A 26,555-nucleotide genomic window follows, 5' to 3' on the forward strand; every position below is an offset into this window, starting at 1 on the left:
AATGTTAATCTGTCATGGCATGAGAGATTAACTATTGTAATACGAAAGAATCAGGTGATCCTTAACTTCTTTTGAGTAGTATATATTGAAGGACACAAGATGGTATACAGATTTTGTTTTTATGTAATCTAAAAAACGAAGAACTGTTGTTAAATGTGATTATCTGTATTTAGCCATCACTCATTCCTACAACATTTTGTTAAAAGTAATCTGTAGCTGGGTAATTGTATATATAAAAATATATTGGTATATATATTATATATTATATATAAGACAGGGGTAGAAAATGAAATTGCATGCACATATCCACTACCATGTTTAAAATGTAAATTCAAGCCCCCAAAAATTTCAAATATAATATGTCTAAGTTACCAGTTGCGAATTGTTTAAATTTTAACACGTCCCATTTTAATTCTGGAAACCCAAAAGTCCAGAAACTCTACGGTCTTTTCCCAGTCTCGGTCAAAGGTATTTCGAAAATTAGCATGATGTTTTCATGGGAACATACTAAGGAAGAAAAAATGAAAAAAACCAACTCAATATTTACACCATCTCGCCCATGGGCGAGGGTATATACCTTTACTCAAAACTCATGTTTTTGTTTCGCAAATACTTAACTTGTATGCCATCAAGTATCATACACAAAATTTAACTCATTTTAACTTAATTCAACGATTTTATAGCGATATTGAAATAGTTCGCCCATGGGCGAGAAAAAGGTTTGGCCCATGGGCGAGAATATTTTCCATTACACAAAACTTATGTGTTTGTTTCGCAAATATATTTTAATGCATTCCCTCACGTATCATGACACAAAATTTAACTCATTTTAACTTAATTCAACGATTTTATAGCGATATTGAAATATTTCGCCCATGGGCGAGAAAAAGGTTTGGCCCATGGGCGAGAATATTTTCCTTTACACAAAACTCATGTTTTTGTTTCGCAAATACTTAACTTGTATTCCATCAAGTATCATACACAAAATTTAACTCATTTCAACTTAATTCAACGATTTTATAGCGATATTGTTTAATTACAATTTAGATCTTGATTATCGATCAGATCGTCTTGACTGGTCGCCGCCATTTTGTTGGACGCAAATGCAAGTGATGTGAGAGGTGGAATCTGATTGGTCAATAGAAGCTATATAGAATGGACATAAATCGTAATGGCCACTGGTGGCGCTACGATGGAGCCAGGAAATTCCAGCGTTGTTTGGCAAGGTAAAAACTCGACTTTTGTAGTCAGTTGACACTCTTGCCTCGGGAAGGTCTCGTTGACTCGGCACAATTTGCATTTACTTGTGACACTGAGCGGAGAGGTAGCCTATAGGTTAAGTAACAGTGAGTGAGTGAGTTGGGTTTAAAGCCGCTTTTAACAGTATTCCAGTTATATCACGGCGTGTCAGCTTAATGTGGGAAGAAAGCCCGAAGTAGTGCAAGTCTCTGACGTTTACCACTTCGGTCAAATCCACGATCATGGGTATGGTGCTGACAAACCTAGAAACATAATGGGGGCGAACCGGGATTCGAACCTACACTCATAGATTTCTGGCGTGCCCCAGGGACGAAACTCTGATCAGCTAATTGCGGCGTCTTATACGACTGGGCCACGTCACGCCGAAGAAAGGTTTAAATAGAGCATGGTGTTATGCTACTCATTTCTTACTTATCAATCTTAAATACAGAGCTCCAGATAAGTTGCGTATATGCGTAAAATACGCATCAGAAATGCAGAAATACGCAGTAAAATAAAATCAAAGTGTATCAAATACGCAACGAACATTACAGATACGCTACATAATAAAACTTGTGCATATCATCAAAATATTGTGAAGTAACCCTGCGTATATTAGCAAATCAGCAACTTATTTTGAAATTATAAACGGGCATTCCGACAACCTTGCCAAACTCCACGATGACAGTTACATAATGATCATTTGCCATCACACTTTCTTGTGGAAGTATCGTTGTATTTTGAGTCCTATAAAGCTCTCGAACCCACACGACACCAGTTTGCGGGGACTAGATGAATAGTGTTTTTAAATATTTAACTTAAATACACACATGTGTAAAAACTAGTGCGTACAGAAATTTGAATACCCAGATAGAACTACTGATACCCAATGATTTTTAAATGCATGGGTAAAATACCCACAACAACAAAAGCTTATCTGGAGCTCTGTAAATATAACTACGTCTCGCGATAAAAACGAGAACACACGCCATATCAGCTTCACGAAATATCAAAGTACATAGTGGTATTCGAAGGTGTAAACTAAAACCCTACACCGCTGCCCAATCAATGTGTCCACACACCGTGAAAAACCTCATCAGTTATCGAATCTGTCAGTAACACTAAGCTGACACTTGATACAGGTGTGGAGAAGAGTGTCAGATCCTGTTGTTATATGATGTAGAATTAATCCTGCATTTCATTACCGCTGCATCGTTGGTTCGGTAAGTGCTCATTCATTTATTCTCCTGTATCTGTATTGTTGATGACTAAGAGATCAGCATCAGCATCACCTTCTTCCTACCTATATATACCGCCTCCGCGGTCTAGTGGTAGAGCGTCCGCCGGGAGAGCAGAAGGTTCGGGGTTCGATTCCCGGACGCGTCATACCGAAAGACGTTAAAAGATGGTACTTGTTGTTACTTGTTGTTACCCTAAAACAAGGACTGGTCGGCTTGGAGTCAGTATACTGTGTCTTAGTGTGGTATTCATGTTAAACTGCGGCATGGTATCTCAGTGAGCTAGCACTATAAATCGGCATCAGTCCGGACCGGTAAAAGCAGCCACACAAACACACACACGTATATGCACGTCGCTATATAAGTGCAATAATCTAGGACGCGACGTTAAACCCCAATTCAATTTCGTTATTCAACGTACTGAGGGACCTCAGGCCTGTAGTACAATACATTACAGGAGAAATTGGTACAATCATATAATTTCCAAACTTGATTTTCTTTGTATAAAAGCATGATATATGTACATAGAAAGATTTCTTATGGTTTCCATGTTGCTTGTGGTCAGTAATAGTTTAAACTTAAATGTACAATGGTTTACATGAAAATATTTTGGTAAATATACTTTTCTTAGTTCATCATAATGCTGGCATACTAGTAAAAAGTGATACTCGTCCTCAATTAATCCCAGGTCACATAGTAGACAGAGTTTATTTTCTCTCGGAATATTTTGATATCTACCTTTTTGAATTAAAAGATCGTGTGATGAACATCGGAATCTTGCTCAGCATGTTGGACCGATTCATTTATAGTTATGTTTATTTCACTTTGTACATGGACTTAAGGCCTCGTACGAAATAAATTGATTAACTGATTAATTGATTCAATTTGGTATATGTTAGAAACATGTTTTCTGTTTTCAGACTTGATAATATAATGTTCCCGAACCTTTAAATGACCTGTGTGAATTTAAGCGATTGTTACAAAGCGTAAGCAACAATCACCAAACATATAATGTCAGCCATAAAATAATATAACATTTGTGTGAGGTGTTGAAACTGAACTCTGCTCAACACAGACTTGTTAGTACTTTCAGTCAACAGTTGAACATCTACAGTCACATGATGTGGTCACGATTGTTATGTTATTATATGATAGATGCTTCGTGTTCTTGTACTGATGTAGATGGCCGTGGAAATATGTAAGTTGGGTGGGTTTGGTAAAATGGGAATGGTGGAAAGAGGGATGTAGTGGTGAGCGTTGATTGTTGTTGTGAGAAGGGGATGGTTGGAGAGAGGTGTGTAGGTGTGAGCGTTGATTGTTGTTGTGAGAAGGTGGAGGATTGAGAGAGGGGTGTAGTGGTGAGCGTTGATTGTTGTAGTGAGAAGGGGGAGCATTGAGAGAGGGGTGTAGTGGTGAACGTTGATTGTTGTTGTGAGAAGGGGTTGTATGGAGAGACGTGTGTACGGGTGAGCGTTGATTGTTGTTGTGAGAAGGTGGAGGATTGAGAGAGGGGTGTAGTGGTGAGCGCTGATTGTTGTTGTGAGAAGGGGGAGCATTGAGAGAGGGGCGTAGTGGTGAGCGTTGATTGTTGTTGTAAGAAGGGGGAGGATTGAGAGAGGGGTGTAGTGGTGAGCGTTGATTGTTGTTGTAAGAAGGGGGAGGATTGAGAGAGGGGTGTAGTGGTGAGCGTTGATTGTTGTTGTCAGAAGGGGGAGGATTGAGAGAGGGAGGTAGTGTTGAGCGTTGATTGTTGTAAGAAGGGGGAGGATTGAGAGAGATGTGTAGTGGTTAGCGTTGATTGTTGTTGTAAGAAAGGGGAGGATTGAGAGAGGGGTGTAGTGGTGAGGGTTGATTGTTGTTGTGAGAAAGGGGAGGATTGAGAGAGGGGTGTAGTGGTGAGCGTTGATTGTTGTTGTAAGAAAGGGGAGGGTTGATAGAGGGGTGTAGTGGTGAGCGTTGATTGTTGTTGTGAGAAAGGGGAGGATTGAGAGAGGGGTGTAGTGGTGAGCGTTGATTAATGTAAGAAAGGGGAGGATTGAGAGAGGGGTGTAGTGGTGAGCGTTGATTAATGTAAGAAAGGGGAGGATTGAGAGAGGGGTGTAGTGGTGAGCGTTGATCAATGTAAGAAAGGGGAGGATTGAGAGAGGGGTGTAGTGGTGAGCGTTGATTAATGTAAGAAGGGGGAGGATTGAGAGAGGGGTGTAGTGTTGAGCGTTGATTGTTGTTGTAAGAAGGGGGGAGGATTGAGAGAAGGGTGTAGTGGTGAGCGTTGATTGTTGTTGTAAGAAGGGGGGGTTGAGAGAGGGGTGTAGTGGTGAGCGTTGATTGTTGTTGTAAGAAGGGGGGAGGATTGAGAGAAGGGTGTAGTGGTGAGCGTTGATTGTTGTAAGAAGGGGGAGGATTGAGAGATGGGTGTAGTGGTGAGGGTTGATTGTTGTTGTAAGAAGGGGGAGGATTGAGAGAGGGGTGTAGTGGTGAGCGTTGATTGTTGTTGTAAGAAGGGGGGGGGGTTGAGAGAGGGGTGTAGTGGTGAGCGTTGATTGTTGTTGTAAGAAGGGGGGAGGATTGAGAGAAGGGTGTAGTGGTGAGCGTTGATTGTTGTAAGAAGGGGGAAGTTTGAGAGGGGGTGTAGTGGTGAGCGTTGATTGTTGTTGTGAGAAGGGGGTGTATGGAGAGACGTGTGTATGGATGAGCGTTGATTGTTGTTGTAAGAAGGGGGTGTATGGAGAGACGTGTGTAGTGGTGAGCGTTGATTGTTGTTGTAAGAAGTGGGAGGATTGAGAGAGGGGTGTAGTGGTGAGCGTTGATTGTTGTTGTAAGAAGGGGGGGGAGGATTGAGAGAGGGGTGTAGTGGTGAGCGTTGATTGTTGTTGTAAGAAGGGGGAGGATTGAGAGAAGGGTGTAGTGGTGAGCGTTGATTGTTGTTGTAAGAAGGGGGGAGGATTGAGAGAAGGGTGTAGTGGTGAGCGTTGATTGTTGTAAGAAGGGGGAAGTTTGAGAGGGGGTGTAGTGGTTAGCGTTGATTGTTGTTGTGAGAAGGGGGTGTATGGAGAGACGTGTGTATGGATGAGCGTTGATTGTTGTTGTAAGAAGGGGGTGTATGGAGAGCCGTGTGTAGTGGTGAGCGTTGATTGTTGTTGTGAGACAGGGGGGGTAGGGATTGAGAAAGGTGCGTAGTGGTGAGCGCTGATTGTTGTTGTGAGAAGGGGGAGCATTGAGAGAGGGGTGTAGTTGTGAGCGTTGATTGTTGTAAGAAGGGGGTGAGTGGAGAGAGGGGTGTAATGGTGAGCGTTGATTGTTGTTGTAAGAAGGGGGAGGATTGAGAGAGGGGTGTGCGGTGGTGATTGTTGATTGTTGTAAGAAGGGGGAGGATTGAGAGAGGTGTGTAGTGGTGAGCGTTGATTGTTATTGTAAGAAGGGGGAGGATTGAGAGAGGTGTGTAGTGGTGAGCGTTGATTGTTATTGTAAGAAGGGGGAGGATTGAGAGAGGTGTGTAGTGGTGAGCGTTGATTGTTATTGTAAGAAGGGGGAGCATTGAGAGAGGGGTGTAGTGGTGAGCGCTGATTGTTGTGAGAAGGGGGTGTATGGAGAGACGTGTGTAGGGGTGAGCGTTGATTGTTATTGTAAGAAGGGGGAGCATTGAGAGAGGTGTGTAGTGGTGAGCGTTAATTGTTTTAAGTTGATACATTGTGTGTTTCGTATTTGAAAAACGTAAAAAAAGTCAAAGTATGTTATTAATTTCACGACAACGAAAAGCGAAGAGAGTCTATAGCAAGAACAAAATATTCTTTGATCAAATTTGATTGTTCCGCCAACGGTATGAAGTTAGAAGCTAAAATATGTGTAGACATCTTTTGTCTAAAGTCATTCTGGTCTTAAAATTTACCACTTTGGTGAAACCCACGAGCACGGGTTTGGTGCTGACAAACCTAGATACAGAATCACGGCGAATATTTCAGTGGTTTACAAGTGATATCAAAATGACATCTGACCCATAAGCTGGGACATTTGGACACGATGAATAGGACTTTCTAACTTACTGGTAGAGGGTATGAGATGTGGGAAATACCACAGCGCTGTAGCCTATGACATACATGTAGTCAAATACAGTTATATTTCTTTATTTTTAGCTCCATAATGTGTGAGTGTCAGGTGTTGTGCTTGCTGATGGTGCTGATGGCCGCCCTGGAATCATGTGAGCAGGCTTCTCTGTTTTATGTTGTTATGTGTGTTGTGCAATATTTGCTGTGCTATGTGATGTATGTGTGTGTTTGCTGTGTGTTTTGCTGTATTTTTCGTACCATGTGATGTGTGTGATTGTGTGTTTTGATGTTTTCTGTGCTTGTTGATGTGTGTGTGTGTTTGTGCTGTGTGCAGTGTGTGTTGGTTGTGTTGTGCTATGTTTTCTGTGCTATGTGATGCGTGTGTCTGTGTTTGTTATGTGTTGTGCTATATTTGTCGTGTCACGTTTTTGTATGTGATTGTGTGTTTTGCTATGATTGTTTTGCTATGTGATGTGTGTTTGTTCTGTGTTGTACTGTTTGTTGTGCTATGTGGTGTATGTGTGTTGTCTGTTCTGCTAAATTTGTTGTGCTATCTGATGTGTTTGATTGTTCTGTTGTGCTGTATTTGTTGTGCTATGTGACATGTGTGTTTTTGTTGTGTTGTGGTGTGTTTCTGGTACTATTTGATGTGTGTGTTTGTTGTGTTGTGTTATGTTTCTTGTGCTATGTTATGTGTGTGTGTGTTGTGATTTTCTTTGTTCGATGTGATATGTGATGTGTGTGTGTATGTTGTATGTTGTGCTATGTTTGTTCTGCTGTGTGTGTTTGTTTTGCGTAGTGCTATGTTTGTTGTTTTAAGTGATGTGTGTATGTTTCTTGTGCTCTGTTATGTGGGTGTGTGTTGTGATTTTCTTTGTTCGATGTGATATGTGATGTGTGTGTGTATGTTGTATGTTGTGCTATGTTTGTTCTGCTGTGTGTGTTTGTTTTGCGTAGTGCTATGTTTGTTGTTTTAAGTGATGTGTGTATGTTTCTTGTGCTCTGTTATGCTCTATTATGCTATGTAATGTGTGTTGTCTTATGTGATGTGTGTTTTGTTGTTTGGTGTGCTATGTTTTTTGTGATATGTGTGTTTCTATGTGTTGTGCTATGTTTGTTGTGATTTGTGTGTGTTTGTTGTGTGCTGTGCTATGTTTGTTGTGATAAGTATATGTTTGTTGTTTGTTGTGCTATGTGTTTTGCTTTGTGATGTTTGTTGTTGTTCTGTTGTGCTATGTTTGTTGTGCTTTGTAATGTGTGTATTTGTTATGTGTTTTGCTGTTTGTTGTGCTATCTGATGTGTATGTGTTTGTTGTAAGTTGTGCTATATTTGTTGTGCAGTTTTAATGTGTGTTTGTTGTGTTGTGCTATGTGACGTGTATGTGTTTATTGTGTGTTGTGCTATGTTTGTTGTATTATGTGGTGTGTGTATTTGTTGTGTATTGAGCTATGTTTGTTGTCGTATGTGATATAAGTGTGTTTGTTGTGGAATGTTCGTTGTGCTATGTGATGTGAGGATGTCATGTTTGCTGTGTATTGTGCTATACTTGTCGTGCCATATGATGTGTGTTATTGATTGGTTTGCTGTTTTATGTGCTATTTGATGTGTGTTTGTTTGTTGTGTGTTGTGCTACATGTATGTTTGTTGTGCTATGTGATGTGTGTGTTTGTTCTGTATTTTGCTGTTGTGCTATGTGATATAGGTTTGTTGTGTGTTGTCCTGATTGTTGTGCTATGTGATGTGTGTGTTTGTTGTGTGTTGTGCTATATTTGTTGTTCTATGTGATGTGTGTTTCTTCTGTTGTGTTGTTTGTTGTGCTATTTGCTGTGTGTGTTTGTTGTGTTGTGCTATGTTTGTTCTATGTGATGTGCGTGTGTTGTTGCGATTTTCTTTGTTCGAAGTGAGATGTGACGTGTGTGAGTTTGCTGTCGTGTTGTACTATGTTTGTTATGCTATGTGATGTTTGTGCTGGTATTGTGTTGTTATATGTGATGTGTGTGTTTATTGTTTGTTGTGCCGTCTGTTGTGCTATGTGATGTGTTTGTGTTTGTTGTGTGTTGTACAATGTGACGTGTGTTTGTTGTTTGTTGTGCTTTGTGATGTGTGTGTTTGTTGTGTGTTCTGCTGTTTATTGTGCTATTTGATTTGTGTGTTGTGTCATGTGATGTGTATTTTAGTAGTGTGTTGTGCTTTTTGTTGTGCTATATGATGTGTGTGTTTGTTGTGTGTTATGCTATGTTTGTTGTGATGTGTGTTTGTTTGTTGTGTGTTGTGCTGTGTTTGTTGTGCTACGTAGTGTTTATGCCTTTGTTGTGTGTTTTGTTGTGATGTGTGTGTTTTTGTTGTGTGGTGTGTTTGGCGTCACAGAGTCTTCATTCACAACCTAGTATTTCATTTCACATTTATTTCAGCATCAGCACTAAATGCACCCACAAGCGACGTGAACCCCATTTGCAATACGACCACGGAGACGCTGATTCCCCACACAACTAAGTGTGCCCAGTACTACAACTGTAGCGCACTGGCCGCAAAAACATCCTGGGAGCAGACCCTACAGGAATGTACCTACCCGCAGTTGTACAACCCTGGAACACAGAGATGTGAGCACTACAGCATGGTCACGTGTGGCAACAGAACAGAGCCCCTGGGGATATGTAAGTATTCTTGGCGTCCCCTCTTCTCGATAGAAACCATGAGTATGGTCGTGAAAGTATCAACTTCAGTTTATGCAACACGAAATATACGTTTGAATGTTAAAGTTAACAATCTTACCAATTTTATTCCCAATTTTATTAATAAATGATAACATATTTCCATAATTAATGATGATGATGATGATGATGATGATGATGATGATGATGATATATAAAATGCGCCACACCCTTAAGCATGCTCAAAAGTTTCATTATACCCCGGTCAATGGATCCGTGTGCACTCGGTTTTCATTCTCAACTCCCTTGGGTGTATACAACCCAATCTGCCTGGGAGGCGCTACAAGGTTGAAAGTCACATTACCATCTCGATAATCGGAATATTTACCAAAGTACGCGCATTCTGATGGGCTGCGCCGTTTCGACTCATAGCGGTAATCGATAGTAACGGAAATACGCGAGTGATGACGAATGCTTCAGTTTGATGTCATTGGTGTGTGTGATTGTTTCAAATAACAGTATTAGTGGAGATGAAAGATAATACGAATCCTTTTTCGCGGAGATAGGCCAATCGTATTGCAGTATTTGCTCTGTCAGCCAATCACAGTGTATGAATAGCGACACGTGTTTGTATACAACTGCCATTATGTTTGTTTGCAGGCGAGTATGACTTCCCGTGTTTTGGGGGAAGGTACTGTGGGGCACCGTGTCACGTTTACAACCCCTCCTGCAGGAGCCTCCCCGACGGCCTAAACGTCTACGAATATCGCCTCAACTCACCCTACTACGTGGTGTGCGTTAATCAGCGACTGGTCTACACTGGCCAATGCCACAATTTCGGAACGGGGCCACCAATCTTTGACGCAGAATTGCATGCCTGCAGGTGTTCTTAAAAAGTCCTTTTGTCACAATGGGCAACGAAAATAAAAGAGTTTGTCAACAGCACACGTGTTTGTCTAAAACCATACGTATGTTCCACGGCTAATATTGTCGCCAGCCAAGGGCGCATCTCAGCACCGTATGCAACCTAAAACCACTGGACAACTGATATTTACCCTTTCTGATAATAAAAAGTATTTGAAACATTAGCGATCTTCAATTGGTAGATACACTTACAGTATGTTGAATTCACAGGTAAGGAAATTTACAACGCCAAAATTTGTTCAAAGTCCAAGTATGTTTCATAATTTCACGACAACAGTGGCAAGAATAAAATATCCAAGCTCGGAATCAACCCCCCAAAGTACAAGAATCTGTGCTTTACTAAGAAAGTGTTATCCCAAATATAACATTTGTTTAATTTGACCACTTTCTAAATGTCATTGTGTATTCAAAGTATTCTTTGGTCAAATTTAATTTTAATTTCGAGAAACTGCGGATATCCTCTGGCGAAGGAGGGAATGGTTCAGCAACTGTACAATGCATTAAATTGTCGAATAAAAGTGGTAAACGTCTGCGAACTGCCCCACTTCGGGCTTTCCTCCCACATTAATCTGACCCGCCGTGATATGACTGGAATACTTTTCAAAGCTAGGTTAAACCAAACTCACTCAGGTCTGTGAAGGAAATTTATGGTAATAGTTTTCTTGTCACATACTCTTTCCACTTAACGTCATCATGGAATTATGAAAAATACTTTGCATATCATGAGATATACGCACATTTATACGTTATATTAACTTAATACAATCACTTCTTTTTTGAGGTGCCAACGTTGTTACATTTGGTTTAAAGGTATGTTTCGCGAAGAGTTCTGCTCATTCTTTGGACACGTACATGGTCAAACACTGTATGTGTGTGTGTGTGCCTGCGTGTGTGTGTGTGTGTGTGTGTGTGTGTGTGTGTGTGTGTGTGTGTGTGTGTGTGTGTGCCATAATACATCTTAACTCATGGTATGGCTAATGTTGACAGTTTTTGCTTTCTGTTGTGAGGGCGACAATGCGACAACACGGCAATGTCCCTCGAAGGACACTTGTGTTTTTTTAGTTATATCAAGGCGTGTCTGCTTCATGTCGATGGACCACCTTAATTCTTCTATCAGAGCGCAACACAACACAGTAATGTCCCTTCTAAGATTCCATAGTACTGGCTTAAAAACAGTCGTTACTCAAAGGACACTTGTGTTTTTTTAGCTATATCAAGACGTGACTGTTTCATGTAGATGGACCACCTTAATTCTGCTATGATAGCGCCCTTTGCTTTGTAAAGCGGGGCTCCGTTCCCCAATACAATCTGAGCGCTAATCGGGCCGAACCGGGTTTCGAACCCACAATCTGCACGCCAAGGGGAAGGTTTCGGGCATGCTAAGGGGAAGCAACTCTGCACAGCGGTTCCTTAAACAACTGCGTCACCCGTGATCCTTTTGAACAGAGACTTTTGATACCTATAGCAGTGAGATCGCTTTGTGAGGTGTGGCCATCCTGTACACTTCTTGTGAATAATATATGTTTAAAACATCAGATATATCCGTAACATCGTTGGCTCACATGCACTGTATCATCTCACGAAACACTCTCACCCGAATTCCGCAGTTCCTTCCAGCCCGAGGAAGTGATCCGTCTGGCTGAGTCACCCACCCGCCTTCCTTCAAACGTTTTTAGATCCGGTGGCATGTGATGGGCGTGGTTCATGGAACCTGGTGTGTCAAGAAAACACCGTGTACCAATACCGCGAAATATCTCCAATACCTTAGTGTGTACAATACACAAAATACTTAGTCTAGTATATGTTTTCGGGATTAAATTGTGATTTATTATAATGGATACATAGCTTTGATCATATTTACAATAATTAACAATACACACCTCACACGTGTTCTTTATAAAGCACCATTGGATATCTGTACGATGTATTATGGAATAATACATTCTGGTTATATAAGCAAGTATTTCTGTATATTAGTATTAAAACATACGTTCTTGGAGCTGCCATCAGGTCTTTTGATGTATTTACAAGAAGGCAACATATGTATTACATTAAATGGTTGATATATTACAATATAGGTATTAAGTACAGGTATAAATATTTTGTATTAAAAATATGATGAATAAAATGCGGAAACGATCATTCAAGGTTGTGTTTTGAGACTTGATATCATTCTTTGCATGCCAGGAAACACATACATGTAAAGTACACACTTATTCACAAGTACACAATATTCCAGCTATATGATGGCGGTCTGTAAGTAATCGAGTCTGGACCAGACAATCCAGTGATTAATATCATGAGCATCGATCCACGCAATTGGGACCGATGACATGCATCAGCCAAGTCAGCGAGCCTGACCACCCGATCCCGTTAGTCGCCTTTTACGGCAAGCATGGGTGGCTGAAGACCTATTCTACCCCGGGTGCGCTGGATGGAGCTTCTGTTCGGAGAGCGGAAGGTCGGTGATTTGATCCCTGGCCGGGTCAGACCAAGAGACGTTAAAAGATGGTACTTGTTGTTACCCTACCTGGTGCTCAGCATTAAAGGGATTAAACCCCACTGGTCGACAGTCAGTATGCTGTGTTTCAGTGGGTTATCCCTGTTAAACTGTGGCATGGTATCTCAGTGGACTAGCACTATAAAACCGGTATTAGTCAGTACGAGTACAAACAACCACACACACATACACGTGTATGCACGTCGCAAAATAAATGCAATAATCGTGACGCAACGTTAAACTCCTTTTCACCTCACATAAGGATCACAATAATTACACAGAGACGACGTCCGTTTCACAGAACGAACCAACTGGAAATGGTAGCCAGATTGTCGAAAGAGCATCATCGTCCCTCTTTACGGATACTGAATAGACAGGAGCCCAGTCTACAAATCACAGAGACTGGTTGTTTCACTGGGAGACTTGTTCGTCATCGCCAGCAGTCTTGAGTCCATTGAAGGTTGTCGATCTGAATATTGAGGAAACATCGTTAATAAACTTTAAATGGCTCTGTATATGTATATGTTTAAACATTTTCATCATCTTACTCGTAACGCTAAAGGTATTAATATGACGTCGCAGTCGAATATAGAAAAGCGCCAAATGTCAAGCTGTTTTCAGATGTTAACATTAACTAAAAAATCTATTCTCTTGGTCCAGTTCTATTGTGTTTTCTTCCCAACATTTAATGCCACAAATACTTTGAATATTGTAGTAACCACACCTCTGCATTATGTACCCCGACATTTTATAAAAGAATTAAAAATGCATTCCGGTGATCATTGAGAAAAAGGTACTTTTCCTGAAACATTAATAAGCTTACGGTGTCCTGACGTGACCTACAATGGGATGACCTAAGATCTTTGTGTAGCGGCAGCGATCACTAAGATCTGATTGTGATGAGATTGTAAGTATACCTTCGGCACCAACCACTGCACAATATCTTAAAAAGATTAATTTATAACAATGCATGTATTATTACGGCCTGGACACAAGACTAATAATTGTATACAATATATGTATACTCGACAACCCGACCCCCGGATAAAAGATTAATATCAGGATTATCATGATTGGTTTTAACTTATCTTTAACTCTCGGTGACAATAAATTGAGCTCGAGACAACCGGGTATTAGATGCATCCGGGTTCGACACATCCGTGTTAAAAGAGAGGTAAATATAGTAAGAGTTTTTCGGTACCGAACCGTGAATCTAATATTCGGGGTAACGGGTACCACAGTATCCTAAACCTAAATAAGGGACTGAAGCAGTTTTCCAGATTCAATGTTTGAATGCCTAAATAATTGTTATGAACTCAAAAAAGCATTTAATTTTATATAGTTATATAGCAGGGGCCACACTCATTTTTATCAAATAAATAAACAGCTTAGTCATGTCGCCAAATGTCTGACTGGACAGATTTTCTGAAACATATAAAGTGCTGGCTTGCGCACCTTGAATATTGACAAGAATATTGATTTTCTGACATAACACAGCTATTTCTCAGAGCGTTTTCATAGTCCAATTTCAGTTAAAAACGCAAAATTGGCAAACAATATTGACTACTCTACCATGAATTTGGAAAAACTGTATTCCGATTGTTCAATCACTGGTTTCAATTAACAATACAACCCCACAGTAAGAATCATGACGTCATAATAGTGGCGTGCAAGGATTGATTAAATATACATGATTAAGGGGTGTCCATTTCATAGTGGCTTAGGGGCGATGGGGTAGCCTATGTATCCCAGCGTGTTATCACAGCGTGTTAGCTTTCTGCGGGAGGAAAGCCCGAAGTGATGCAGGTCTTAGACGTTAACCACTTCGATGAAACCCAAGAGCACGGGTATGGTGCTGACAAACCTAGAAACATAATCGGGGCGAACCGGGATTCCAACCAATGATCATAGGTTACTGGCGTGCCCAAGGGACGCAACTCTGCACAGCGTATTTCCTGTCATACATGTATCTGCGAGTGAAGGATATTGTTGTAAAAATAACAATGTTTGATCATGTACAGCACCATTCTTTCTTTACAGGCTAGTATCAATGTTTCCTGAATTCAGATCACAATTTGCTGGAACCATTGAACTGAACCCATGTCGCGTTACTCAATATCTACGCTAACAGGTTTTGCTTCTTTTTATCACATCACATCTCCTTATGCCATATTTGTGTTCACACCGGGTCTTCTTCTTCACAGCTTTAACCCGCAAATCAATCACTCGTATAAACTGGGTTTCGTCTAGCTATGCACTGCAGCACTTTTATTATATGTATTGAGTCTATATTTTAGGCGATAGCAATGTTGACAATGTTCCCCTATATCGATTCACGCAGCAGACCAACACATGTCATACATGTATAGTCAACCTTCTTTCAGAATACTAGTATGTTCGAGTGTATTACAGTGTGTCTAAATTAGAGGGTAAATAACTTGAATTTATAAGCTCGTGTCTATCGCTCTATATTGGTAAACAAAATTGGCTGTGGTTACAAAAAAACACATCGAGCTATAAAAAAAAACTGTCTATAATTCTGAACAATGGTATCTGTGTTTCTTATTTCGATATAGGGGGCACGGGTGGCCGAGGCGTCTAAGGCGCCGCGATTCGCTGTGCAGAGTTGCGTCGCTTGGGCACGCCAGAAACCTATGATTGTGCGTTCGAATCCCGGTTCGCCCCAATTATGTTTCCAGGTTTGTCAGCACCATGCCCGTGCTCGTGGGTTTCACCGAAGTGGTAAACGTCTGAGACCTGCATCACTTCGGGCTTTCCTCCCATATTAAGCTGACACGCCGTGATATAACTGGAATACTGTTAAAAGCGGCGTTAAACCCAACTCACTCACTCACTCACTATTTCGATATATGTCAATTAGAATTATCGGATTAACGACTTATGAGCAATGTGTCCATTAAGGAGATTTTACTGGCGCATGCCAACAATACTTACTTGATGTAACGTTAGGTCTGTTCACTGATTTCCTGCAGTGTTTAGAGGTATGCGTCGGTATCTCAAACATGAAATTGACAAGTTTGATGTCAGAAGTCACTTGCAGCCCGCGACGTTCCCCGTCCATCACTCTCGTCGCCAAGTGAAATCCACACGTCCCGGTAAATATCAGAAAATTAAGCCCACCTCTGACAAACAGTTCAACAATCATAATCGCAATGTACAGTTAAACCAAAACTGCTACTTCTAACCGAAATTGCATGACTGTTAAATGACACATATGTCTTATCAGAACATAAAACAAACCATAAAAAACTTTTCTGTTTAAACTGCTTTACTTACGAGGAATCACATTCCCTATTTAACTCCTCTCATTATCAACTGCGTATGAATCTGTGAGAAGAGCCATGTCATAACACTGTTAATGCCCTGTAATTCTCGTATATCGGATGAGCGTGTTGGTCGCGTTGTATATGGTATTGGCACCAGCTTATTTGAGTTAGCTTATTGTGTGTCAGTTTCCTTAATCCGCCATAACCCAGCACATCAAGCCTCGTTGTCGTTTAACCGGAAACTGAGGTCAAGGTGACCGACGGACGCTGTGTTTGGGTCTTGTTGAGAGATGGTTGTCTGACTGGTCTGTCGGCGCCATTGGAATCACGTTAATTCTAGTCTAGTTACTCTAGTTACTCTAGTTATTTGTTCTGCCTCCGTGGTCTAGTGGTAGAGCGTCCGCCCGGAGAGCGGGAGGTCCGGGGTTCGATCCCCGGGGGCCGCGTCACACCAAAAGACGTTAAAAGATGGTGCTTGTTGTTACTCTGTCTGGCGCTCACCATTAAGGGGCTAAAACAAGGACTGGTCGGCTCGGAGTAAGTATACTGTGTCTGAGTGGGGTATTCATGTTAAACTGCGACATGGTATCTCAGTGGGCTAGCACGTCGCTATATAAGAGCAATAATCTTGGACGCGACGTTAAACCCCATTTCACCTCACCCAATTACTGGAGTTATGTGCCCCTGAACTGGGGAACCGTTCAAGGGAGTAAATTATCATTTAAGAGAGATAGTTCGGAACGTAAGTATAAACGAGTTTAAAATGCATGTACTGTCGACCCCAAAATATAATGCCTTGTCTTCATATCCTGTTATTGCGAAAGGGAGAGGCGGGATAGCCTAGTGGTAGCCTAGTGGTAGGTAGGTAGGTAGGTAGGTAGGTAGGTAGGGTGTGTACTCGGACTTTCCTTTGTCTGGCATTTTACACGACATTGCAAACACTGATCGATAATTCTAGCTCATGACATTTTGGAATCATGTATCCTGATTATTCCGCCAGCAGTATGAAGCTACAAACTAAAATACATGTTGGCATCATCTGTTGGCTGTTGTGTGATGGTTAGGTTTCGTTAAATCTTGAGCACGAATGGGTGGTAGTTCACGCGACATTGTATATTGGAATATATTCGATACTATTATTCGATAATTGCGATTATTCCTTCACACACTCGCACTCGCACTCGCACTCGCACACGCACACGCACACGCACACACATACACACAGTGCTTGACCATGTACGAGTTCAAAGAATGAGCAGAAATCTTCGAAACAGATACTTTTATACCAAATGTAACAATGCTGGCACCTCATAAAAGAGGTGATAGTAACAAGTTTACATAAATTGTAAATGTGCGTATATCTCATGATATTCAAACTATTTTTCATAATTCCATGATGACTAGTGGAAAGAGTCTGTGACATATAAACAATTACCATAAATTTCCTTCATAGACCTGAGTGAGCTGGTTTTAACGGCGCTTTTAACAGTATTCCAGTCATATCACGGCGTGTCAGGTTAATGTGGGAGGAAAGCCCCAAGTGATGCAGGTCTTAGACAGTTATCACTTTTATTAGACAATTTATTGCATCGTACAGTTGCTGAACCAGGCCCTCCTTCGGCAGAGGATACCCGCAGTTTCTCGAAATTAAAATTAAATTTGACCAAAGAATATTGTGAATACACAATGACATTTAGAAAGTGGTCAAATTTAACAAATGGTATATTTCGGATGATTTCTTAGTAAAGCACAGATTCTCATACTTTGGGGGGATATTATATTCTTTCCATAGATTCTCTCAACTTCATGTTGTCATGAAATTAGGAAACATACATGGACTTTGAACGAATTGTATTGATGTAAATTTCGAAAACTGTAGACCGCCTCCGTGGTCTAGTAGAAGAGCGTCCCCCCGGAGAGCGGGAGATCCGGGGTTCGATCCCCGGTCGCGTCATACCAAAAGACGTTTATAGATGGTACTTGTTGTTACCCTGTCTGGCGCTCGGCATTAAGGGTCTAAAACAAGGACTGGCCAGTATACTGTGTCTGAGTGGGGTATTCATGTTAAACTGCGGCATGGTATCTCAGTGGGCTAGCACTATAAATCGGCATCAGTCCGGACTAGTACAAGCAGCCACACAAACACACACACGTACATGCACGTCGCTATATAAGTGCAATAATTCTGGACGCGACGTTAAACCCCATGTCACCTCACCAAAACCTGTAAATTCAACATACTGTAAGTGTATCTACTAATTGAAGATCGCTAATGTTTCAAATACTTTTCATTATCAGAAAGGTGAATATCTGTTGTCCAGTGGTTTTAGGTTGCATACGGTGCTGAGATGCGCCCTTGGCTGGCGACAATATTAGCCGTGGAACATTCGTATGGTTTTAGACAAACACGTGTGCTGTTGACAAACTCTTTAATTTTCGTTGCCCATTGTGACAAAAGGACTTTTTAAGAACACCTGCAGGCACGCAATTCTGCGTCAAAGATCGGTGGCCCCGTTCCGAAATCGTGGCACTCGCCAGTGTAGACCAGTCGCTGATTAACGCACACCACGTAGTAGGGGGAGTTGAGGCGATATTCGTAGACGTTGAGGCCGTCGGAGAGGTTCCTGCAGGTGGGGTTGTAAACGTGACACGGTGCCCCACAGTACCTTCCCCCAAAACACGGGAACTCATACTCGCCTGCAAACAGACATAATGGCAGTTGTATACAAACACGTGACGGTATTCACACACTGTGATTGGCTGACAGAGCGAATACTGCAATACGATTGGCCTATCTCCGCGAAAAAGGATTCGTATTACCTTTAATGTACCCTTATAATGTTAAATGAAACAATCGCACACAACAATGACTGCAAACTGAACCATTCGTCATTACTCGCGTATTTCCATGAGTCGAAACGGCGCAGCCCATCAGAATGCTGTGATAAATATTCCGATTATCGAGATGGTAATGTGACTTTTAACCTTGTAGCGCCTCACAGGCAGATTGGGTTGTATACACCCCAGGGAGCTGAGAATGAAAATCGAGTGCACACAGATCCATTGACCGGGGTATAATGAAGCCTTTGAGTATGATTAAGGGTGTGGCGCATTATAAACATGAACATAATCATCATCATCATCATCATCATCATTAATTATGGAAATATGTTATAATTTAATAATAAAATTGGGAATAAAATTGGTAAGATTGTTAACTTTACATCCAAACGTATATTTCGTGTTGCATAAACTGAAGTTGATACTTTCACGACCATGCTCTTGGTTTCTGTCGAAAAGAGGGGACGCCAAGAATACTTACATATCCCCAGGGGCTCTGTTCTGTTGCCACACGTGACCATGCTGTAGTGCTCACACCTCTGTGTTCCAGGGTTGTACAACTGCGGGTTGGTACATTCCTGTAGGTTCTGCTCCCAGGACTGTTTTGCGGCCGGCGCGCTACAGTCGTAGTACTGGGCGCACTTAGTTGGGTGGGGGATCAGTGTCTCCGTTGTCGTCATGCAAATGGGGTTCACGTCGCTTGTGGGTGCATTCAATGCCGATGCTGGAATCAGCGTGAAGTGACAGGTTAAATACTAGTTTGTGAGTGAGGTCTCTGAAGTCAACTCAACTCCTTGTTACGAGTCGACACAGACACACACACAGAGAGAGAGAGAGAGAGAGAGAGAGAGAGAGAGAGAGAGAGAGAGCACAAACAGCACAACACACACGCATCACGTAGCTCAACAAACATAGTGCAACACACAACAATTACACACACATCACATAGCACAACACAACAACACACACATCACATAGCACAACACAACAACACACACAGCACACAGCACATCAAACATAGCAACACAACAACAAACACAGCACAACATCAACACACACACATCACCTAGCACGACAAACATAGCACAAAACAACAACACAACAAATACAGCATGAAAAAGAGAAGCCTGCTCACATGATTCTAGGGCGGTCATCACCACCACCAGCAGGCACAACACCTGACACTCACACATCATGGAGCTAAAAATAAAAAATTTAAAAAATATAAGTAAACTGTGTTTGACTACAATGTATGTGTGAGCTACAGCGCTGTGGCATTTACCCTTATCTCATACTCTCTACTAGTAAGTTAGTAAGTCATAGTCATCATGTCCTAATGTACCAGCTTATGGATCAGATACTTCATATTCGGCCACACTTGGTTATCTTGGGTCAGTGATGTTTGTTTGTTTGTTTGTTGTTTAACGCCGCACTCAACAATATTTCAGCTATATGACGGCGGTCTGTAAATAATGGAGTCTGAAATGTACAGGACAGTCCAGTGTATGACATCGTGAACTTCGGCCCACACAATTGGGATCGATGACATGCATCAACCAAGTCAGCGAACCTGACCACCCGATCCCGTTAGTCGCCTCTTACGACAAGGCATAGTCGCCTTTTACGGCAAGCATGGGTTGATGAAGTTGGGTTGATGAAGACCTATTCTACCCCGGATCTTCACGGGCCCTTGGGTCAGTGAAGAAACAGCCGTCTACCGTCCTGCCCATAAGCTCTACAGACAGTGGTCATCTTGGCACAGCATGCATACATCTTTTAACTGAAGTTAACACGGCGAATACAAACGCATTTATTAAATATAATTACACTTGCATGCTTTATGTAACTAATATTCCGCTTATAGTTAGATATATAAAGGTATCATAAGATTACTCCGCACTACAAAATACACAATTCATTCGGTTAAAATGAATAAGTGTTTTTATCTGACATCGAGACTTCAAATCCTGCACTTCAGTCATTTTTTTGGTCAAAGAAAACAAAACAAAATCAAATTTCACGCGTCATATAAAGTATAGTCTGTGGACGTTTTTCGTTCGCATTATAGAGACGAATTCAATATGTGCCCAGTATTCTTGGTAGGAAATAAATAAATAGAATTCGTCCCACTATTTTTTTCCATAAATATTCATAAAAATCATTTACTATTTGTATTCAGCGAGATATATAAAATAAATATGAACTTACCTTGACAGGGCTATGACTGATACAGAGCCGCGGCTTGTGGTAGTTATGAGATACGCGTCACATTTCTTAAACGTAGTACAGACAGTTCCTTTAACTGATAACCGTTATCAGAGTGGGTAGAATATGGAACGACTAGTGCACATATACTCTACTATTCTTAAGGTTTTGTGAAGTGTTATTTGTCAGACTTGATATATACGGGGATGTAAATGCCATAAAAGAATCAGATTCTTGAGAACTGATTAGTTCACGTCATCTTGATAAAATACTGTGTATCCCGCCAGTGGGGGAAATAAATCTATGAGTGGGGCAATAAATCTCTTATTCCCCGCCACGAAGAAAACAGGCTGAACTTGCATTTTTCAAGGGGACAATATATCTACACGATTCTAACGAGTCATCAAAAGTCACGTTACACAACATTGACATTGTTCGACTCATTACTTCAGGAGAAAATTTATGACTTGAAGAAGCAGAAACTATTGTGCGCCTTCATCCCCAACCTCAAACTCACACACACACACACCACCCCCCACCCCCACCCCCCACCGCTGTGCAGAGTAGCGTCACTTGGCTACGCAAGAAACCTATGATTGTGCGTTCGAATCCCGGTTTATGTTTATGTTTATGTTTATGTTTATGTTTATGTTAAACCCAACTCACTCACTCACTCACTCCTAGCTAGGTCTAAGACGTTTACCACTTCGGTGAAACCCACAAGCACGTGTATTTAGTAGACAACTGACTGCGTGGCTCGGTCGCTTGAACCGTCCTTTGTAAGAACATATGCGTAGTACTTTCTCGAAAATATTAATTAATTTTGATCAAAAATTTGTTTGCTCTTGCCATTGACTCTCTTTACTTTACGTTGTCGTAAAATTAATAACATACTTGGACTTTGAACGGTTTTTACTTTTGTCAAATTCGAAACCTCCAACGTGAACATTCAGTAAGTGTATCAACTAATTGAAGATAGCTAATGTTTCAAATGCTTTTCATAACGAAAAAGGGTAACTGGTTGTTCCGTGGTTTGAGGTGGTACAATTAGCTGTGCTGAGACGCGGCCTTATCTGACGACATGCTTAGCAGTGAACACAAGCATAGATATACACAAACACGTGTTGTTGACAAACTCTTTTATTGTCAGTGTCCATTGTGACAACGGATGTTTTACGAACACCTGCAGGCACGCAATTTTGCGTCAAAGATAGGTGGCCCCGTTCCGTAATTGTGGCACATGCCAGTGTAGACCAGTCGCTGATTAACGCACACCACGTAGTCGGGAGAGTTGAGGCGCCATTCGTAGACGTTGAGGCCGTCGGGGAGGTTCCTGCAGGTGGGGCTGTAAACGTGACACGGTGGCCCACAGTACCTTCCCCCCAAACACGCATGCTTGGCATACTCGCCTGCAAACAGACATGGTACTCTTGTACACAAACAGGTGACACTTCCATGCACTGTGATTGGCTGACAGAGCGAATACTGTAATGCGATTGGCCTTTCTCTTCGAAAAGTGTTTGCATTATCCTTTATCAAAGACCCGTGAAGATCCGGGGTACAATAGGTCTTCAGTAACCCATGCTTGCTGTAAAAGGCGGCAATGTTTGTCGTAAAAGGCGACTAACGGGATCGGGTGGTCAGGCTCGCTGACTTGGTTGATGCATGTCATCGATCCTAATTGCGTGGATCGATGCTCGTGGTATCAATCACGGGATTGTCTGGTCCAGACTCGATTATTTACAGACCGCCGTCATAAAGCTGGAATATTGCTGAGTGCGGCGTTAAACAACAAACCAAACCAAACCAAACCAAACCTTTATCAAAACAAGTACTGTTATATAAATCAATCACACACAAACATTACTGCAAACTGAAGGCTTGCCCCACTTTCGATGGCCTCCGGGGTTGAAGAGGCACAGGACCATCTGAATACGCGTACTTTGATAAATATTCTTTTTATTGATTATGGCAATATTTATTTATTTTAATAAAAATGGGAATCTGTAGAGCTTTATGCTCACATCCCAATGTATGTGAATAACAAATAAAATTAATTGTTGCAAAAACTGAGACCTTCGTGATTAAGAGGAAGCCACGGAATACTCACATTTCCCCAGATGCTCTATTGCATTCCTGTGAAATAAATGCTTTCAGCCATTTGCGGCAAATTGGCCAGTTACCGTAGTTTATTAATGTTAAAGGTATATATGTCCATGCTCTTTGTTTCTATTGAGAAGAGGGAAGCCATATGAAATGTTTTATGCAGTCGATGGACTGTGTCACACTGGATAATAAACGATTGAAGACCTAGTAGCTTGCACCATGCTTAATTTTATACCCGCGCTTCCATTACCTAAGGGGCATGACTCTCGTGCCTCATTACACCAAGCATACCGCTAAAATACATATCGCACTGTGTTATACTCATGTGCTAACATGTGAACACGACACCTCGTCACACCTGGGTACTTACACATCCCCAGAGGCTCTGTTCTGTTGCCACACTTGACCATGCTGTAGTGCTCACATCTCTGTGTTCCAGGGTTGTACAGCTGCGGGAAGGGACATTCCTGTAAGTGCGGCCCCAAGATGTAGCGGTTTATTTTCAGGCCGGGCGCGCTACAGTTGTAGTACTGGGCACACTTAGTCGGGTGGGCGATCAGCGTTGCCGACGTCGTCGAGCAGCCGTCGCTTGTAGCAGCACCTTGAACAAAGAAGCTAGTGGGTGAATGAACATTCCTCTCCACCCTAACCCTTCTCAACATCGATCAAAACTCACCCCCGTACCCCTTTCTCCAACCTTAACCTTCTTACAGCAACGGGGGACGGTCGGGTAGCCTAGTGGTTAAAGCGTTCGCTCGTCACGCCGAAGACCCGGGTTCGGTTCTCGACATGGGTACAATGTGTGAAGCCCATTTCTGGTGTCCCCCGCCGTGATATTGCTGGAATATTGCTAAAAGCGGCGTAAAACCATACTCACTCACTCGCTACAGCAACGGTCAACCACAGCTAAAAAAAGTAGGTTTCCGTTTTCCGAAAACCCACTTTGGATCCGAGAAACCTTAAAAAAATGTCAAACGTTTGGGGGGTGCATTGTTTTCAATTATGTGTGAAACACATAAAAAATGTTTTGAAAATTTCCAAGAAACACTGCTGAAGGTTGCCGGAAAGGTTCCATATGCACACGTATTTCATGTGAACGCTTCCCTCCGAACCCCTCTCTCCACCCTACCATTTCTCAACATTCATCCAACGCATCTCACGGCATCCCTCTCCGTATACCAACCCTCTTACCTCCGCCGACCAACTCTCACCACCACACCCCTCTCTCCACCCTACCCCTTCTCAACGTCGACCAAGGCTTCCCTCCGATTCCCTCCATCCACCCTAAATCTTCTCAACAAAAATCAACGATCACCAACGAATCTCTCTCTACCCTCCCCCTTCTCAACAACAACCCAAAGCACACCACCACACCCCTCTCTCTCTCTCTCCACCCTCCCACTTCTTACAACAATCAACGCTCACCAGAATCAACCTCTCTCCATCCTCCCCATTCTTACAACAATTAATGCTCACAACCAGCCCCCTCACTCAACCCTCCCCCTTCTAACAACAATCAACGTTCATCACCACCCCCTCTCTCCACCCTCCCCCTTCTCACAACAATCAACGCTCACCACCGCACACCCCTCTCCACCCTCTCCCTTCTTACAACAATCAAAGCTCACCACTACACCCCCCCTCTCCACCCTCCCCCTTCTCACAACAATCAACGCTCACCACCGCACACCCCTCTCCACCCTCCCCCTTCTTACAACAATCAACGCTCACCACCGCACACCTCTCTCCACCCTCCCCCTTCTCACAACAATCAACGCTCACCACCGCACACCTCTCTCCACCCTCCCCCTTCTTACAACAATCAACGCTCACCACCACACACCCCTCTCAACCCTCCCCTTCTTACAACAATCAACGCTCACCACCGCACACCTCTCTCCACCCTCCCCCTTCTTACAACAATCAACGCTCACCACCACACACCCCTCTCAACCCTCCCCTTCTTACAACAATCAAAGCTCACCACCGCACACCTCTCCCCAACCTGCCCCTTCTTCCAACAATCAACGCTCACCACCGCACACCCCTCTCAACCCTCCCCTTCTAAACAACAGTCAACGCTCACCACCGCACACCCCTCTCCAACCTGCCCCTTCTTACAACAATCAACGCTCACCACCACACACCCCTCTCCAACCTGCCCCTTCTTACAACAATCAACGCTCACCACCGCACACCCCTCTCCACCCTCCCCCTTCTTACAACAATCAAAGCTCACCACTACACCCCCCCCCCCCCCCCCTCTCCAACCTCTCCCCTTCTAACGATTAACGCTCACCACCGCACACCTCTCTCTACCCTCCCCCCTTCTTAAAACAATCAACGCTCACCACCACACACCTCTCTCTACCCTCCCCCTTCTTACAACAATCAACGCTCACCACCACCCCTTCCCTCCACCCTCCCCTTACTGACAACAATTAGCTCTCGCCACCACACACCTCTCTCCACACACATCCTTCTTACAAAAATCAATGCTCATCCCTGCACCCCTCTCTCCATCCTCCCCCTTCCAACAACATTCAACGCTCACCACCACCCCCTCTCTCACAACAATTAATCCTCACGACCGCACACCTCTCTCCACCCACCCCCTTCTCACAACAACAATCAAAGCTCACCACCACACACCTCTCTCCACCCACCCCCTTCTCACAACAACAATCAACGCTCACCACCACCCCCTCTCTCACAACAATCAATCCTCACCACCGCACACCTCTCTCTACCCTCCCCCTTCTTACAACAATCAAAGCTCACCACCACACACCTCTCTCCACCCACCCCCTTCCTACAACAATCAACGCTCACCACCACACACCACTCTCCACCCTCTCCCCTTCTAACAACAATCAACGCTCACCACTACACCCCCCTCTCCACCCTCCCCCTTCTTACAACAATCAACGCTCACCACCACACACCACTCTCCACCCTCCCCCTTCTCACAACAACAATCAAAGCTCAACACCACCGCCCTCTCTGCACCCACCCCCTTCTCACAACAACAATCAAAGCTCAACACCACCGCCCTCTCTGCACCCACCCCCTTCTCACAACAACAATCAAAGCTCAACACACCTCTCTCCACCCACCCCCTTCACCAAACACACCACCCAACGAGAGATGTGGTAATTAACAACTTACATATTTCCACGGCCATCAACATCAGTACAAGAACACGAAGCATCGTGACCCGGAACATCAAGTGACTATAGATGTTCAACTGTTGACTGAAAGTACGAACAAGTCTGTGTAGAGCAGAGTTCAGTTTCAACGCCTCACACAAATGTTTTGTTAGTTTATGGTAACAATCGCTTAAATTCATGCAGGTCATTTAAACGTTCGGGAACACTATATCATTAAGTCTGAAAACAGATAACATGTTTCTGACATCAACCAATCAATCAATCAGTTAATCAATTTATTTCGTACGAGGCCTTAAGCACAAGTACAAAGTGAAATGAACATAACTATAAATGGACCGGTCCAATCTGCT

General features: G+C 42.6%; 3 protein-coding genes across 3 annotated transcripts; 1 reads left to right on the forward strand and 2 right to left on the reverse strand.

Moving 5' to 3' along the window:
- Positions 1–2,401: 2,401 nt before the first annotated feature.
- On the forward strand, positions 2,402–10,115 carry LOC139446141 (uncharacterized). The gene is made up of 4 exons (XM_071227439.1): positions 2,402–2,462; positions 6,608–6,672; positions 8,933–9,175; positions 9,833–10,115. The coding sequence occupies exons 2-4, from the start codon at positions 6,615–6,617 to the stop codon at positions 10,063–10,065; spliced, it is 534 nt and encodes a 177-aa protein (XP_071083540.1). The 5' UTR covers positions 2,402–2,462; positions 6,608–6,614; the 3' UTR covers positions 10,066–10,115.
- An 8,232-nt stretch (positions 10,116–18,347) lies between these two features.
- LOC139446142 (uncharacterized) lies at positions 18,348–20,963 on the reverse strand. Its single transcript, XM_071227441.1, has 4 exons — positions 20,933–20,963; positions 19,860–19,924; positions 19,206–19,448; positions 18,348–18,580 (listed from the first exon to the last, which is right to left on the reverse strand). The coding sequence occupies exons 2-4, from the start codon at positions 19,918–19,920 to the stop codon at positions 18,348–18,350; spliced, it is 537 nt and encodes a 178-aa protein (XP_071083542.1). The 5' UTR covers positions 19,921–19,924; positions 20,933–20,963.
- A 1,139-nt stretch (positions 20,964–22,102) lies between these two features.
- LOC139446505 (uncharacterized) lies at positions 22,103–26,284 on the reverse strand. The gene is made up of 3 exons (XM_071227811.1): positions 26,204–26,284; positions 23,406–23,636; positions 22,103–22,338 (listed from the first exon to the last, which is right to left on the reverse strand). The coding sequence occupies exons 1-3, from the start codon at positions 26,259–26,261 to the stop codon at positions 22,103–22,105; spliced, it is 525 nt and encodes a 174-aa protein (XP_071083912.1). The 5' UTR covers positions 26,262–26,284.
- Between the last annotated feature and the right edge of the window lie 271 nt (positions 26,285–26,555).

The sequence above is a fragment of the Haliotis cracherodii genome, unplaced genomic scaffold (genome assembly GCF_022045235.1).
Source record: "Haliotis cracherodii isolate W230 unplaced genomic scaffold, xgHalCrac1.p SCAF_6, whole genome shotgun sequence".
NCBI lineage: Eukaryota > Metazoa > Mollusca > Gastropoda > Lepetellida > Haliotidae > Haliotis > Haliotis cracherodii.

Bases quoted from the DNA above. Each gene is read 5' to 3' on its own strand.
- LOC139446141 (XM_071227439.1), top strand. From the start codon at position 6,615: ATGTGTGAGTGTCAGGTGTTGTGCTTGCTGATGGTGCTGATGGCCGCC. The intron at 6,673-8,932 runs GTGAGCAGGCTT...CATTTATTTCAG, and splicing joins GATGGCCGCCCTGGAATCAT to CATCAGCACTAAATGCACCC. The intron at 9,176-9,832 runs GTAAGTATTCTT...GTTTGTTTGCAG, and splicing joins AACAGAGCCCCTGGGGATAT to GCGAGTATGACTTCCCGTGT.
- LOC139446505 (XM_071227811.1), bottom strand. From the start codon at position 26,261: ATGTTCCGGGTCACGATGCTTCGTGTTCTTGTACTGATGTTGATGGCC. The intron at 23,637-26,203 runs GTAAGTTGTTAA...TCTTTGTTCAAG, and splicing joins GTTGATGGCCGTGGAAATAT to GTGCTGCTACAAGCGACGGC. The intron at 22,339-23,405 runs GTAAGTACCCAG...GTCTGTTTGCAG, and splicing joins AACAGAGCCTCTGGGGATGT to GCGAGTATGCCAAGCATGCG.
- LOC139446142 (XM_071227441.1), bottom strand. From the start codon at position 19,920: ATGATGTGTGAGTGTCAGGTGTTGTGCCTGCTGGTGGTGGTGATGACC. The intron at 19,449-19,859 runs GTGAGCAGGCTT...CGCTGATTCCAG, and splicing joins GATGACCGCCCTAGAATCAT to CATCGGCATTGAATGCACCC. The intron at 18,581-19,205 runs GTAAGTATTCTT...GTCTGTTTGCAG, and splicing joins AACAGAGCCCCTGGGGATAT to GCGAGTATGAGTTCCCGTGT.